Source organism: Gigantopelta aegis, chromosome 3 (genome assembly GCF_016097555.1).
Source record: "Gigantopelta aegis isolate Gae_Host chromosome 3, Gae_host_genome, whole genome shotgun sequence".
Classification (NCBI taxonomy): Eukaryota; Metazoa; Mollusca; class Gastropoda; order Neomphalida; family Peltospiridae; genus Gigantopelta; species Gigantopelta aegis.
In genome coordinates, this window is record NC_054701.1 from 20,431,859 (window position 1) to 20,446,369 (window position 14,511).

General features: G+C 34.4%; 1 protein-coding gene across 1 annotated transcript; it reads left to right on the plus strand.

The window, feature by feature from the left end:
- The first annotated feature begins 5,569 nt into the window (after positions 1–5,569).
- On the plus strand, positions 5,570–13,549 carry LOC121369524. Its single transcript, XM_041494633.1, has 7 exons — positions 5,570–5,876; positions 7,421–7,529; positions 8,400–8,471; positions 9,482–9,557; positions 10,852–10,928; positions 12,799–12,859; positions 13,278–13,549. Exons 1-7 carry the CDS (start codon positions 5,753–5,755, stop codon positions 13,320–13,322), a joined length of 564 nt encoding a protein of 187 aa, XP_041350567.1. The 5' UTR covers positions 5,570–5,752; the 3' UTR covers positions 13,323–13,549.
- The last annotated feature ends 962 nt before the right edge of the window (positions 13,550–14,511 follow it).

Here is a 14,511-nt window from a genome sequence, read left to right on the forward strand (position 1 = left end):
GGTGTACATAATCTGCCAATATTTAACATTTTCACATTTGAAATATGTCTGCATACAGCAAAATAACCTTTCAGTCATATTTATTTTCTGCAAATGTCACTTTAAAAAACATGCCACAGTCAGGCTCAAAATTGCCGTCGGTGGGCTGTTTCACCGATGGCAGTTGTTTTAAAAATTGCCGTGGGAGACAGATTCTTAAGTTCGAGCCCCGTTTATAACTGTATATATTAAACAGTTCTGTATTTAGCGTATTTAATCAGCATATAATAGATGTAGAAATTATCTCAGAAAGGAATGCAGTAGAATTTTCAGTCTTCATTTGAAAAAACTTAAGTGTAGAGGAATTTCAAATTATATAAAGGGACATATTCTATCAGTTTGGTTCCGAGTGCTGTTTGTATATTGATTATCCAGTTAACCCATTTTAATCAGTGAACCAGTATTACTGGGTCTGGGTAGTATGTCCCAGCCCTTTTACAGTCGGACTCTTTTCTTCTTCTGTTTTTAATTTGGTGGGGGTGGAAAGAATTAAACTATGGGGAGGAACTGAACATATTTTAAGTGCTAAAATATGTAACATAGGGTTTAAGCTGTCATTTTACAAATAACCAAATGCAAATTACAGTTGAATATGGCAAATGTACTTCATTATTAAATTGCCAAAAAACTAATTGCAAAACAAATAAATACAAATCTTCAAACAGCTTTAATTTTGTTTCGTTTGGCTAGCTGAAACTTGAATTTGGCTACAGGCTTTTATGACGAAATTTGCGAAATTACTAATATGTTTTCAGATTCAGCTTACACCCTGTGAAACAGTTAAATATTTATTATTAAAAAGTATCTCATGCACCCAGTAAACCTTTGGCTTTAAGTTGTAGAGTTTTCAGCAATGATTTTTTACAACTCGTGGTTATTAAGGGAGGAAGTGTGTTGTGTATGTGTGTCGCCTTATTGTTGATGAATGGAAATCACTGCTCTACACAGGTTAGATGTGTACGTTTCTTTTGTTCATATATTACATCAAGTATGTCCAAATTCATTCATTCTTGCCAATTTTTGTTACTGTTTTCATATATCATTATATATTGTGTTAATTAAAACATTGACACTGTTGCCGGCAGTCGATCAAAGGGAGTAGTCATCATATCTGTTGTGGAATAAAAATGAGGAAAGTGGTAAATGAACAGTTTGTATTTCTAAAATGAAACATTTGGCACCATTTTGAAAGAACATTGAACACAAAGAAAGTAGTAACGGTGCCTGTTGAAAGAGTATTAAATATTTATAACCGAATGATAATGGCATTAGGTGTATATTGAAATATTTGTTTTTCAGAAGCAGGAAAAAAAAATTCACAATTATTTTTTTTTGTTTAGATAGCTTCTTACTGTACTCGTTTATGCCCTTTACACCATGAACTCTGTCAGCAGTTGTAAAGGGTAACTTAACTTTAACAGAGGTGTTCGACTGTTCCAAATTGATCATGAGGGGTGAGGATGGATAGGGTCAATAATGACATGGTTATGGGTTTGATGAGATTCCAGGTATTATTTTATGGGTGATGGGTGTATAGGAATGTTTATGTTCAATTAATGCTAGGTATGTTGTTTTATTTTATGAGTGGTTAGGGTTGGAAAAATGTACCCCACCGATGTCATGTGATCATTTTTGGAATGGCCTCAGCTGTTTGATATATACTAAGATAAAACAGTTTAGTAACTTGATACTGGTGCATTGTACTTTATAAGTAAGCTACATTCAATGCCGTGACAGATACACTTTTACTTTTGTATTAAAAATCTCCTATTACTTACACTAAGAAATGATGCATCAATTAAATCCAGTGTCTCATTTCACTTTGATTGTCACAAGTTTTTTTATTTAAATACATTTACCAAATTGCTAAACTATTTTTATCATAGTATATTATCAGTTTCACAGACTTCACCAATGTTAAAGAAAGTCACAGGTCCAAAAACATTTGAATTTATCTTAACCTTCATCTTTTTAAGCCAAGTAATATTACTGACTCCATAGGTAGGTACTTATGCAGTAATATTATGGAAGCTTAGCTTGTAAAAATTATTAACCTCAAGTAATTTAATTAAAATTAATATTTAACTAGTACCAAGGTTGGTTTGCTTAACATTTTTCAGTTTATAAGGTTGTTTTTTGTTGTGGTGAAACCAATAATGCCTTTTACATATATATATATATATATATATATATGTTAATAATATATATATATATATATATATATATATATATATATATATATATATATATATATATATAAAATTCTGAATGGAAGTATTAATTGGAACGGTATCATACGTATATAAAAATGTACACATTATGTATACATGTATTTTGAATGGGTGAATTGATAACTACATCTTTCATGCTAAATAGTACATTCCTTCTAAGAGCAGTTTATATTATGTAGATAGTGTATCCTTCCTTTTGGTTTCTCCTTTTGTCTTTTTAGAATGATTGAACTGTTGTCATTTCTTCAGGTGTGGATATTTTTGTTATTAATAAATCTGTTAAATAAACACTTTTCTTTGTTATTATGTCACCTATTTACTCAAGGTTTTTAAGAAATGCAAATTTGTCTTTTTTCTTTTGATCACAAACTATTGATGGCCACTGGTTGTACAGAGGGTATTGGATTGGTTTAATAATGCACGTGTATGAAGGGCAGTCAAAACGTTTGTGAAAACTAAGTACTAAAAGCAATGACAAACCAAACGTTTCTACATTACTTTTCTATATACTTAATAGGTAATCATCCTTGACCTCAGTGTGTTTGGCCCGTGTACTTTAAAATTTCAGAAGCATTTTTACCTTTCTTGGTGAAAACCTTGATGAATGCTCATTGTTCCAATCTGGTCAAATTATGTTTTCAGGAAGGTATGACACTATGTATCTTTACCTAGTATGTGGTGGTGACTCCTGGAGACTGCATGATTCTTTATATGGTACTGATGGGTTGTATTATGGTATGGTGTTGTGCGTCCGTCCGTTAATGCTTTCTTGTCCGGACCATATCTTACATACAGATGTATACAGGACCATCAAACCTCACATGTAGGAACAACTTGAGATGGTGGTGTGTTGCATACTATTACTACACATGGTCTACTGCACATAACAGTAAATCCTTATCCGGAGCATATTTTGCATACAGGACCATCAAACCTCATATGTAGTAACAACCTGGGATGGTGGTGTGTTGCATACTAACGGTATTACTAGGTCAGTTGTGGCCTACTTTTCATGGTCTACTGCACATAACAGTAAATCCTAGTCCAGATCATATCTTGCATACAGGACCATCAAACCTCACATGTAGGGACAACTTGGGATGGCGGTGTGTTGCGTACTATTACTAGGTCACTGTAACCTACTTTTCACGGTGTACTGCACAACAGTAAATCCTTGTCCGGACCATATCTTGCATACAGATGCATACAGGACCATCAAACCTCACTAGAACCAACTTGGGATGGTGGTGTGTCACATACAAGTCTCTTTGATACAAATAAATCAAATAATTTGTCTATATTCTGAACATCATATGGTTTTCCATCAAACTGACAGGCATATCATGTACCTCTCCGGTACTCTTTGTTGTTTTAAGTCAAATTTTCACATTTTGTTTATTTTAATTCACATTTTTTAAAGTCACATCTTAAAAAATATTTAGAATTTTTGTTTTACTGTTACCAGTATTTTTATCTGGTCAGAACTATATATTCAAATGAAAAAAAAAACCCACACATTTCAAATGGACATTCAACCTAATGGACCTATTCTGGGGGCAGTTGTGATCCTATTCAGATAGTTGTATATTATCATTTGTAATTGGCTAAACTTATTAAGAATCACAGATATATTTATGGTACAGGCACTAAGAACGGTTTACAGAATTCACATAAAGTGTTTCTAAAATCATACAACTTGGACTATAACTGTGGTCTTTATCCAAATTAAAATAAAACAGGACTGCATGGCTAAATGCAGCACTATACACAGATTGTCATATGAGGAAGGAAGGAAGGAAATGGTTTATTTAACGACACACTCGACACATTTTATTTACGGTTATATGGCGTCAGACATATGGTAAAGGACCATACAGATATTGAGGGAGGAAATCAGCTGTCGCCATTTCATGGGCTACTCCTTTCGATTAGCAGCAAGTGATCTTTTATATGCACCATCCCATAGACAAGATGGCACATACCACGACCTTTGATATACCAGTTGTGGTGCACTGGCTGGAGTGAGAAATAGCCCATTGGGCCCACTGACGGAGATCGATGCCAAACCGAATGCGCATCAAGCGAGCACTTTAACCACTGGGCTACTGTGTCATATGAGAGTCTTAAGATTTCATCCAAGCTATTTTCACTGAAAGAAACTTATGATCATGTATATGACCTCACTGTATGTCAAAGTAAACTGAATATTACTGATGTTGAACATCACTTCACATTTACACAGAAAATGTTTTATTGAGCATCGACACCTTTACATCAAGTATACATATTACATATTCTCTGTCATAAGCAGGGCTGCAGAAAGTACTCGCCCGCTTGCCAAAGGCGAGTAAAGATTCTGACGGACGAGTTAAACAAGGCAACTACCAGCCCAACGGTCTACCGTTCTTTTTGATTTGGTTTGCCACGTGATGTTGATCACTTACCAAATGTTCTTAATCAATATATCTCTATATATAATTTGAAGTGAAGACACTGTATATTATAATATTGTTAATAATATATTGTTCTGTACACTGACGGAATAGTAAAAATTCTGGCGGGCTAATAAAGTTTAGTTAGTTCTGGTCCGGCGGGCTAGTTAAATATTTTCCATTTCTACATCACTGCATAAGTAAAATAGTTTCTATATGTCGCAGTGCTTAACTACACATTAAAATCTGGTAACTTTGAGACCACTCTATAGTTACATAATGCTCTAGGGGACGGGTATCATGACATGTGTTACACAATTTTATGGGGGTGTTCTTAATGTTTTGTCAAAAAATTTCTTATATTTATAAAGCAAAATACAGGCAGTCATTGCTATTTTGTTCTTAACAGATTATTTTTCTCCAGTATTTATTATGAAACCAATGAAACATATAAATACAAACAGAAAATAAAATAATAATGGTCAAATTATGACAGGTAAATGTGGTGGTGGTATTGGGGCATTACGTAATTTTAAAAGGGATGTGCAGGAATTTTAGCAGGGGAATGTCTAGACCGTGGCGAGTTTTGATACCCAGGAAAATAAATAAAATTTGCTTGTCGGGTAGGTGTGGTTGGTCGACCTAAGAAAACTTCACCTTGCACATCTACTGTCCGTTGTTTTTTTAACATTTTGACATTGATTGGACCTCAGCACAGCAATAAACATCACATTAATAAATATGGTGCCGGAGACTGTTTATTGTTTATCTTGATGAACTGACAGGCCTGTGTTGTCATAACGTTACATAGGCCAAAAAAAGAAAAAAGAAAAAAAAGAAGGTAAAATGTAGCATTTTAACAAGAACGGACCCTTTTGCTTTTTGTCTACTGTAATTTTGCCTGAGAGGTGGTCATCTCCAAATCTCAAACCCCGACATCACAAAAACGAAAGTAAAAACCACACACCCAGGGGCAGATAACTCGAATAAAAATTGAGCGGGATGTTCGACATTGTTAGATGATTTTAGCAGCGTTTGAACGAATAAATCATGGGTAAAACGCAGAACACCAAGCGAAAAGTGACAGTAAAAGACAGTTCCAAAGAAAATGCCAAAAATCAAAAGAAGAAAAGCAGAAACTCGTCCAAAACCATCGTTGTGAGTTCAACATCAGGTGCGGTGTTGATTGTTTTTTTTATGTTAAAAAAAAAAAAAAAAAAAAAATTAGATTGACGTAAAAAAGAAAAGTAAAAGTATTTTGGAAATAACCAAAAAATAGTATTTTTGTGGGAAAAATATCCGCCCGGTCCCCCCTTCCCCTAACCCTAACCCTAACCTTAACTCTAACCCCAACCCCAACCCCAGCCCCAGCCCTAGCCCCAACCCCAACCCCAACCCCAACCCCAACCCTAACCCCAACCCCAACCCTAACCCCAACCCTAACCCTAACCCTCAACCCTAACTAAAAATAATAATGGAGGGGACCGGGCGGATATTATACCTTTTTGTGTGCAATTTAGAAAATAATCTGCTTAAAAATAGATTTTGAACGTCATTAAATTCCATAGTATTTTTTTAGTAAGAAAAAAGGCGTTGTGAAGGGGAAAAAAGGCCAAGTGACCAACAATAGAAACAGGCAAATATTTAATAATTTAAATTTATTTCCATTAAAAAGTTCAATGTAAATTTTAACAGACATAGCCAGTCCTTCCCAGCCTCCATGAACATTGTTTTTTGTAAATAATTCCAGAGTGATTTTACGTAAGAAGAAAAGTAAATGTGTGTTGGACATAACAAAAAAATTACTATTTTTTCTGTGCAATTTAAAAAACAATTGGCTCAGAAATAAATGACTTGATAGTAAATACAACGTTCCGTAATGGAGGAGGAAGGAAATGTTTTATTTAATGACGCACTCAACACATTTTATTTATGGCTATATAGCATCAGACATATGGTTAAGGACCACACAGATATTGAGAGCTCGGAAACCCGCTGTTGCCACTTCATGGGCTATTCTTTTCGATTAGCAGCAAGGGATCTTTTGTATGCACCATCCCAAAAACAAGGTAGTAAATACCACAGCCTTTGATATACCAGTTGTGGTGCACTGGCTGGAACGAGAAATAGCCCAATTGACTCACCGACGGGGATCAATCCCAGACCGACTGCGCATCAATCAGGCGTTTTACCACTGGGCTACGTCCCGTTCCCTGATTGAAATAAACCTCAAGCACACAATCCGAGGTTTATTTTAATGAACCTAACCAGTATCTGCACGTGTATGATTGAACATAAACCTCGAGCACGCAGTCCGAGGTTTATTTCAATGAACCTAACCAGTATCTGCACGTGTATGATTGAACATAAGCCTCGAGCACGCAATCCGAGGTTTATTTCAATGAACCTAACCAGTATCTGCACGTGTATGATTGAACATAAGCCTCGAGCACGCAATCCGAGGTTTATTTCAACGAACCTAACCAGTATCTGCACGTGTATGATTGAACATAAACAATTTACGTGTAGACCTAATACAAGATGTTTTTAATTTTGTTGCAATAAACAGATGTTAACACTAACAGTAATGTTAAAATTGTTTTAAAATTTTATCACGGATATAATAAATGATTATATTTTTACAAAAAAAGTATTGTTATTTAATATTGGCAATTTTTTTAATGAAATATTTTAAAGCAAACTGTTCTTGATTTACAGGAATGACATCTGTTACAAGGAAAATATCAGCAGCAGCATTAGCAAAATGGAAACCATTAACACATTCATCAAGAAAATACTGTTTGCAGTTAATGGATTATGGTATACAGTAAGTGAAATAATTTAGCCTCTTGTGTCATGGCAGCCTTTAAAAAATACTAGCTTTACTGCACGCATCCAAGTTTTTAAAAATCACGTGCTACAGGATGACTTGTTGATCACCTATATCAAAGGTTGAAATATACAAATGTAAATAAACAATGAATAATAATGCGTAAGTATCGATCACCTATATCAAAGGTTGAAATATACTTGTAATGTAAATAAACCATGAATAATAATGCATAAGTATCGAAGAATATACAGTGAAACCTCTCAAGACCGGACCCTCTGTAAACAAGAATTCCCTCGAAACCAGACCTTTTACGGAGTCCCTTTTTAAAAACCAGTACAGAACTTAACCTCACTAAACCAGATCCCTCTTAAAACCGGATGTTTGTCTTTGTTCCAAGGGTGTCCTGTTTAGAGGGGTGTCACAGTCCAGAAATCCAGTTTACTGACAAAATATCAATTGTTACATTAAATTATTTTTTGCAGTATCAAATAAAATGAGCCAATCATTTTAAAATTTGCATTTGGCAAATTTATTCAGAGCTAACCCTTTCATTTTCACAATTTGTATTTTGTTAAGTGTTAGACATGCATAATTTCACCACAAATTACAATTTTTATAAAAATCCCTTCAGAGAGACACCAATACTTTGTTATTCATTCATTTTACTGTTCTCATTGTATTGATACTTATATAATTATATTCTATTTAATAGAATTGTGTCTGTTATGAAGTACTGTTCTTGACTTTTCTTGATATGTGATAACCTACTGGTAACATGAACAATCATTCTCAAATTATTCTGATGCCAGAGTCAGATATTTTTTTCTGATACTAATGTTAATTAAAATTGGGGTTTACTTTCAGGATGGTGATGAGCAGAATAAGTGACAACATGTTTAAGGATGTACAGAGTCAACTGGTATCTACCAGAAGAAGGTACAGACTTCTCAGTGGACTTTAATAGATGAAGCCAGAACTACGAAGTTGAGAATGTGGCATACATTATGCTTTTATATTAATTTTGATAGAAAAATTAATCCAGCAGTTTTATTTTCTGAGATCCTCAAAATAGCTACTTGAACTGACCCACAAGATATTTTCCATTCGAAGTAGAATGCTGGGGTGTCAGTAAACATATAATTGTTTATTTTCATGATGAGAGCTGGGGTGAAACAATCGGTTTTCAGCCATAACAGTTCTGAATAAAGTTTGAAAATTACAACATGATCGTTATTTCATTCTCATATATGTATTATATTTAGAATAAAATAACATAGTTTATTCCCCATATGGTTAAAAATATCTTGGTTCATATCAAGGTGTTACATCCCACTAGATTGTCAAGTGGGACATAACACTTCCACATCATTGATTGGCACACAACAACAGCGTTTGAAATAAGCACTTGTCCATCTGTCTGACAAATAAAAATCTGCTCGGACAAGCAAATGTACCTTGGTGATTATCCGCTTGACAAATAAAAATGTTCATTGCAGTTTCATTTTGAGCAATCAAGAACATTGTCCTTGCACTTGAATAAAACAAATCATTTATTTGGACATGTGAAAATATGGGCGGACAAGTACATTTCTAGATGTATTTGTCCGGTGGACTAGTGAAATTTATGCTTATTTCTATCACTGAACAACCTTACCGTAACATCAAACGAAATCGGTGATATAAATTAAAATTGATATTGGGAAATAATGGAATATTAAACTCTACTATTTTTTATAATGTTTATGTTCCTCATAAAATAATTTTCATTGTCAATTACTAAAAGCTTGTAACATTTGAAAATTATTTCATGAGGGACATAAACATGATACGAAATGGAAGCTTGTTTAAAAATAATATTCTATAACTATAACATACATGTACATTGTATTGATCACATGACCGAGAGGTAAAATAATCTGAATCAAGTGATCTTGCTTTATTCACAGCCTGTCTTTGAAGATGGAAGACAGAAAAGGACCTGTTAATAAAGTTAAAGACTACAAGAACCTTTCTCAAACACTTGTAAGTTTATGCCAGTTATCGGACTTCAGTTGTTCGGCAAATGGATGGTCTTGGACCCATATTCACAAAACATCATGAGCCTAGTTTTACATGTAAACGTAAATCTAAGACTGAAGAGCTATTCACGAAACGATGTAAACATACGTTATGGGTAAAGTTGGACGTATATATAGGAATGCCTCTGGTTAAAACTAACGCTGCACGTAAGTTGTGTACATCTAATAAATCAAACACGATAACCGTTATTTACTATTATTTGTGGAAAATGGCAGCATTTCCAATAATTGAAGCAGTTCGCGATGGCGAACGCTCATGGATTGAACATATTTTGTTTTGTGATCGAACAGATGTTTTCGACTCGGCCACATTTCTCCTGAGTTATCTTTTCCTTTTTAAGAATGTCCTAAAGTTCGTACCAAAACGCGGATCCTCACCAATACCAAAATGCCATGGTTCACCGTTCGCGATGTTATTGTTAGCAGACGACAAACAAAATTGCGTTGTGCCCATTTGTTATTTACCCGGTAACCATCATTTCTAATGGGGTTTTTTTTAATTTCTCCGGTGAGAGAGTTAAATCATAGATTTACGTTCAACTAAGTTACGTTTACATTTACGACCGTCTTCGAGAATAAGGTGCTAGTCGTAGACATAACTTTACACCTTTTTGTGAATATGGGTCCTGGAATTCCTCATCTTTCTTAAACACTATTATTTATAATATTTACCATGTTTAGTGACTTTGAGAAAGCACATTAATTTTTAAATTACAGCTATTTGGTATCCAGGATATGATTATTTATATCACTTGGTTTATTGTGAGAGAAAAACCCCAGCTGTCATATAGCCAACTTGTACCAAAATAACAGGAACTTTTATATGAACTATCCAATGGCCAGGACAGAAAATACCATTGTTTTGATATGGCATTTGTCGGGTACTGAATGAGATGGGGGGGGGGGGGGGGGGGGGACAAGTTCTGATTGATTCATCAAGGGCAATCGGTCGTATGACCATGGCACCATGGGTGAGCATTCTGTGACTGATGTTTCAACTGCTGTTAGCACTTCTCAAAACTGGCATTAGGTCTCAAAACTCTCATTAGGTCAGAATATTTTATTGTTCAGGTGGGAGTTTTTTCAGCAGACGAATACTGTTCTAAATATTAGTAATTTTTCTATCATGCTATCACAATGACTTTAATTATTTTCAAAAGAAATCTCTTTAAAAAATAATTTCTTTATTTAATTTTTTTCAAATGTTAATTTCATGATTCTGTTTCCATATTGTTTAGATTAAACTCACAGAAGCCAACAAGAAGCTTGATGAACAGTTATCTATATTGGAAAATGCTATAAAAATGGAAGAAATGTGAGTTTTGGACTTTAAAAAAATAACATATACGGTAGCTATATGTGGTGTTGAAGGTTTTGTTAGCACAGATTTTTGTTAAATATAATAAAAATCACTGTCCTTTTTATCTGAGGTATGCACCAGTCAGTTGTTATTAAGAATAGAAATAACAGGTGCAAATGAAATTATGGCCAGCTATTGCCATGTCATGTAATACAATCAGGTTAATACCACTGCCAAAGGACACAATTTCATTGGTTTACACTATCTTAAATTAATATTAACATTATACATTGATAACAAGCTAATATTAACCTATCAGGAACAAGCTTTTAACAGGGTTTTCAGCATTTGCAAATTAAGTTGTAACATATCAATATTCAGTCGGGGAGCATTTATTTGTAGAAGAAAAAAGTTGTAATTCTATACACGGAGACAGTAATACAAGCAGTGAAAAGTCGTTAGTGACATCCCTGCTGGTTCTATTCTTATTTCACATTAGAGACCTTTGTTTCGGGTGATGTGTGCTGGCACACATTTTCTGATGACTGCTAACTTAACTGTCAAGTTGGCAATAATCTGTAGCCTGTGCACTAAGCATCAGGCCTGTATTTGGGATGGGGGGGGGGGGGTGTGACATCTGAACCCTCCCACAAAAGATGTGATCCACCTTTTAAAACATTTTTTTTAAATATTGCACAAATACATGATTGTAACTTGTCCCATAAAACAATAGATCTATTTGCTTGTCTTCGTCATTTAGCACTTCCGTTACCAAAGCTGCAGTGTACATGGTTCAGAATTTCTTGCTAATTTGGCAAAATCAAGACAAAGGAACCTATATGTAGCCAAAAAAATTAATTGTACTTTTGCTATATTGATGACCTCGTAGCATTTGATAATTACACGACAATGACAGCAGTTTATTTTCCATTGATATAACAACAAAAAGTAATCCTGTTCATGCCCTGATCTTTACAAATCGACACTGGCTTCTATAATTATATGTCAACCAATACGCTTCTGATATTTTGGCATAGAAGTTGCTTTATCATGCCGGTTATTTCCAAATATTTCAAAACGTTTTACAGCCAATATGTAGATGCTATTTTGATGATATGACCCATCAGTGACAAAAATGAAATGGAATGCAATACCTTTTGCAGAAAATGTTTGAGGACTACACATGTACAGTTAACAAGGGCTGCATGTAGTTGGCAGTAATTCATGATCATACAGTTTTTAAGAAAGTAATGGGATTTTGGGGTTGTTGTTTTTATATGTTCATTATTAAAGGAACTGATCATAGTTCTGATGTACATTACCTTTTCTGTCACTAAAGTTATAATAAGCAATTGCTGAAAATATTTAACATATACCTCGGGTCAATATCCTTAACTTCTGTTGTATGCTAGAATTTCATTATCTTAAATTTTTTTAATAATAACCTAAATAACAAAAATACATTCTACAAAATAGTTGAAAATAATTGTTTGAAAATATCAGTTTTAAGTTCCAGATGCCAAGCAACTTCATATCGGATCCGAGCCCCCTCCCCTCCCCACACACACACACTCGAAATTCTGGATACATGCCTGAGCATAGTAGTGAAAAAGCTGTTACTTCCAAAAAAAACCCAACATTCACATTGCCTAGACACCATTTACCAAGAATTTACCAAGAACTTAATAGTTAAAAGCCACGAAATTATTTTGTATCAATGTCATACCATATAACAGTACATCTAAATTAGTTGGTAGGCTGGAATAAATTTTCCAACTAGAATTAAGGAAATTTACCTGTGAAAAACGTTACCCATTAGGTCTTGTTTTAATGAAATGCTCTCAAGGTGATCACAGTATTAATTAAATTTGAATATTCTCTTCAGTCTGTGTACAAAAATGGAAGAAGAATTTGAAAGCATGACAACTGACCCAGAAGAAACACAGGTTTTGTGAATTTTACTTGTGATTTGTCTCCAGTTGTATCCTAATTTCAGATTACACAATTAAAGATTTTGTAACTTGATCAGTAGTCCACAAAAATGTCATTATTTTTCTATAAGACTACATAAAAGCCATATTTATATTGAACTATTTTTTATTGTTACTTTTGGCTGTAGTGTATTTTTGTAATAGTGTAGTCATGTTTAAGTCTTTAAAACATTACAGCAATAAAAACAATTTGCTGGGTATTTAACTAGGTTGAAGGACGTTTTATAGGTTTTCAGCATTTGTAAAATTCACTTTTAACACTAGATTAAAGAAACTCATGAGTAGTTAACTTTTGACTTGATCCAAATATATATATAATTTGATCTTCCAATATTTTAATTGTTCAACTTAACGTCTGCTAATTCTTTTGCAGTTACACCCATTGCTTCAGCAACCATTTGAAAAAGTTGATTTCTGATCTAGTAGTGGTTGAAATACAAACAATTGTGTATCCTGGCAACAGATGGTGGATTTTGTATTTTTCATTTTGAGAGTTCACCTGAATAGTTTTGCAATACAAGAGTGGCTGTGAAAACATTATGCAAAGTGCAGAAACTTTGTGTTGAATTCAGATATTCTTGGTTCAAATCCATGAAAAAAAAAGAGTCAATGTTCATGTGCATAAAATAAATACATATTTTATCATGCTGCAGTCAATTAGTGATTTATATCATAAACGGGAAAAAAGGTCTGGAAAACTTAGTCCCAAACTGATGACACAAACTCAACATTTTATGAATGTGGAACTCGCACATGCAGTGTTCTAGCTAGATAAATAGAGAGGCACTGCACCCTGCCCCCGTTTTGTGCCGCCCTGCCGTGTTTGTTTCCACACCGCTTTCCTCTCAAAGCGTGTACAGTGTTGTTACGAGTCTAAATTCCCAACTAAAAACACGTTTGACAATACATTGTATGGCCACAGTTGTGAAGGCCAACAGCAGTAACATATGTTTTTTTCTTTTCTATTGTTAGTCAATATGACTGCAGACGAGTGGTCTTACAAAGCTTGAATGCGAGGTAATCTTAACACCATCACGCACATAACCACACACCACCTAGCAAACACCTAGCTGAAAGTAGACCATCATGATAAACTTCGACAGAACGTCAAATGCGAAATTTATTTTGAAAGGTAAATTTTTGAAAGTAATTGTTGCCGTTGCAAATACCCAGACCAAGATACATAGAGTTTTAAAACTACATTCCCTGGAATATTTTCATTATTTAAGCATATAGAACAGAAAATCGTTTGGTGCATATATGACGCCGTACTCCGCATTGGTTTCACTACGCTGGCTTAACCAGGTCAAAAACAAAGCCATGATTTTGAAAGTGGAACACTTTTGACGGGCTTGTACCGATCTCGGTTTTCATTGGCTTATCACAAGTATAGAATTCCCCAACAAGAGATCACGTGAGATTTCGCAATTTTTCAACAAATTTAACTGTCTTGATTGAGGGGTCGTCTCATATCTCCAAAACATATTTATATCCATAGAGGTATGGTACAACGCCTTTCCAGGGGTCGATGAGTGGGGGATTTTGACAGTGGCCAGCTGTTGGCATACGCATCACATGTAAGGGGGTGTTACTAATTACGTAACGCT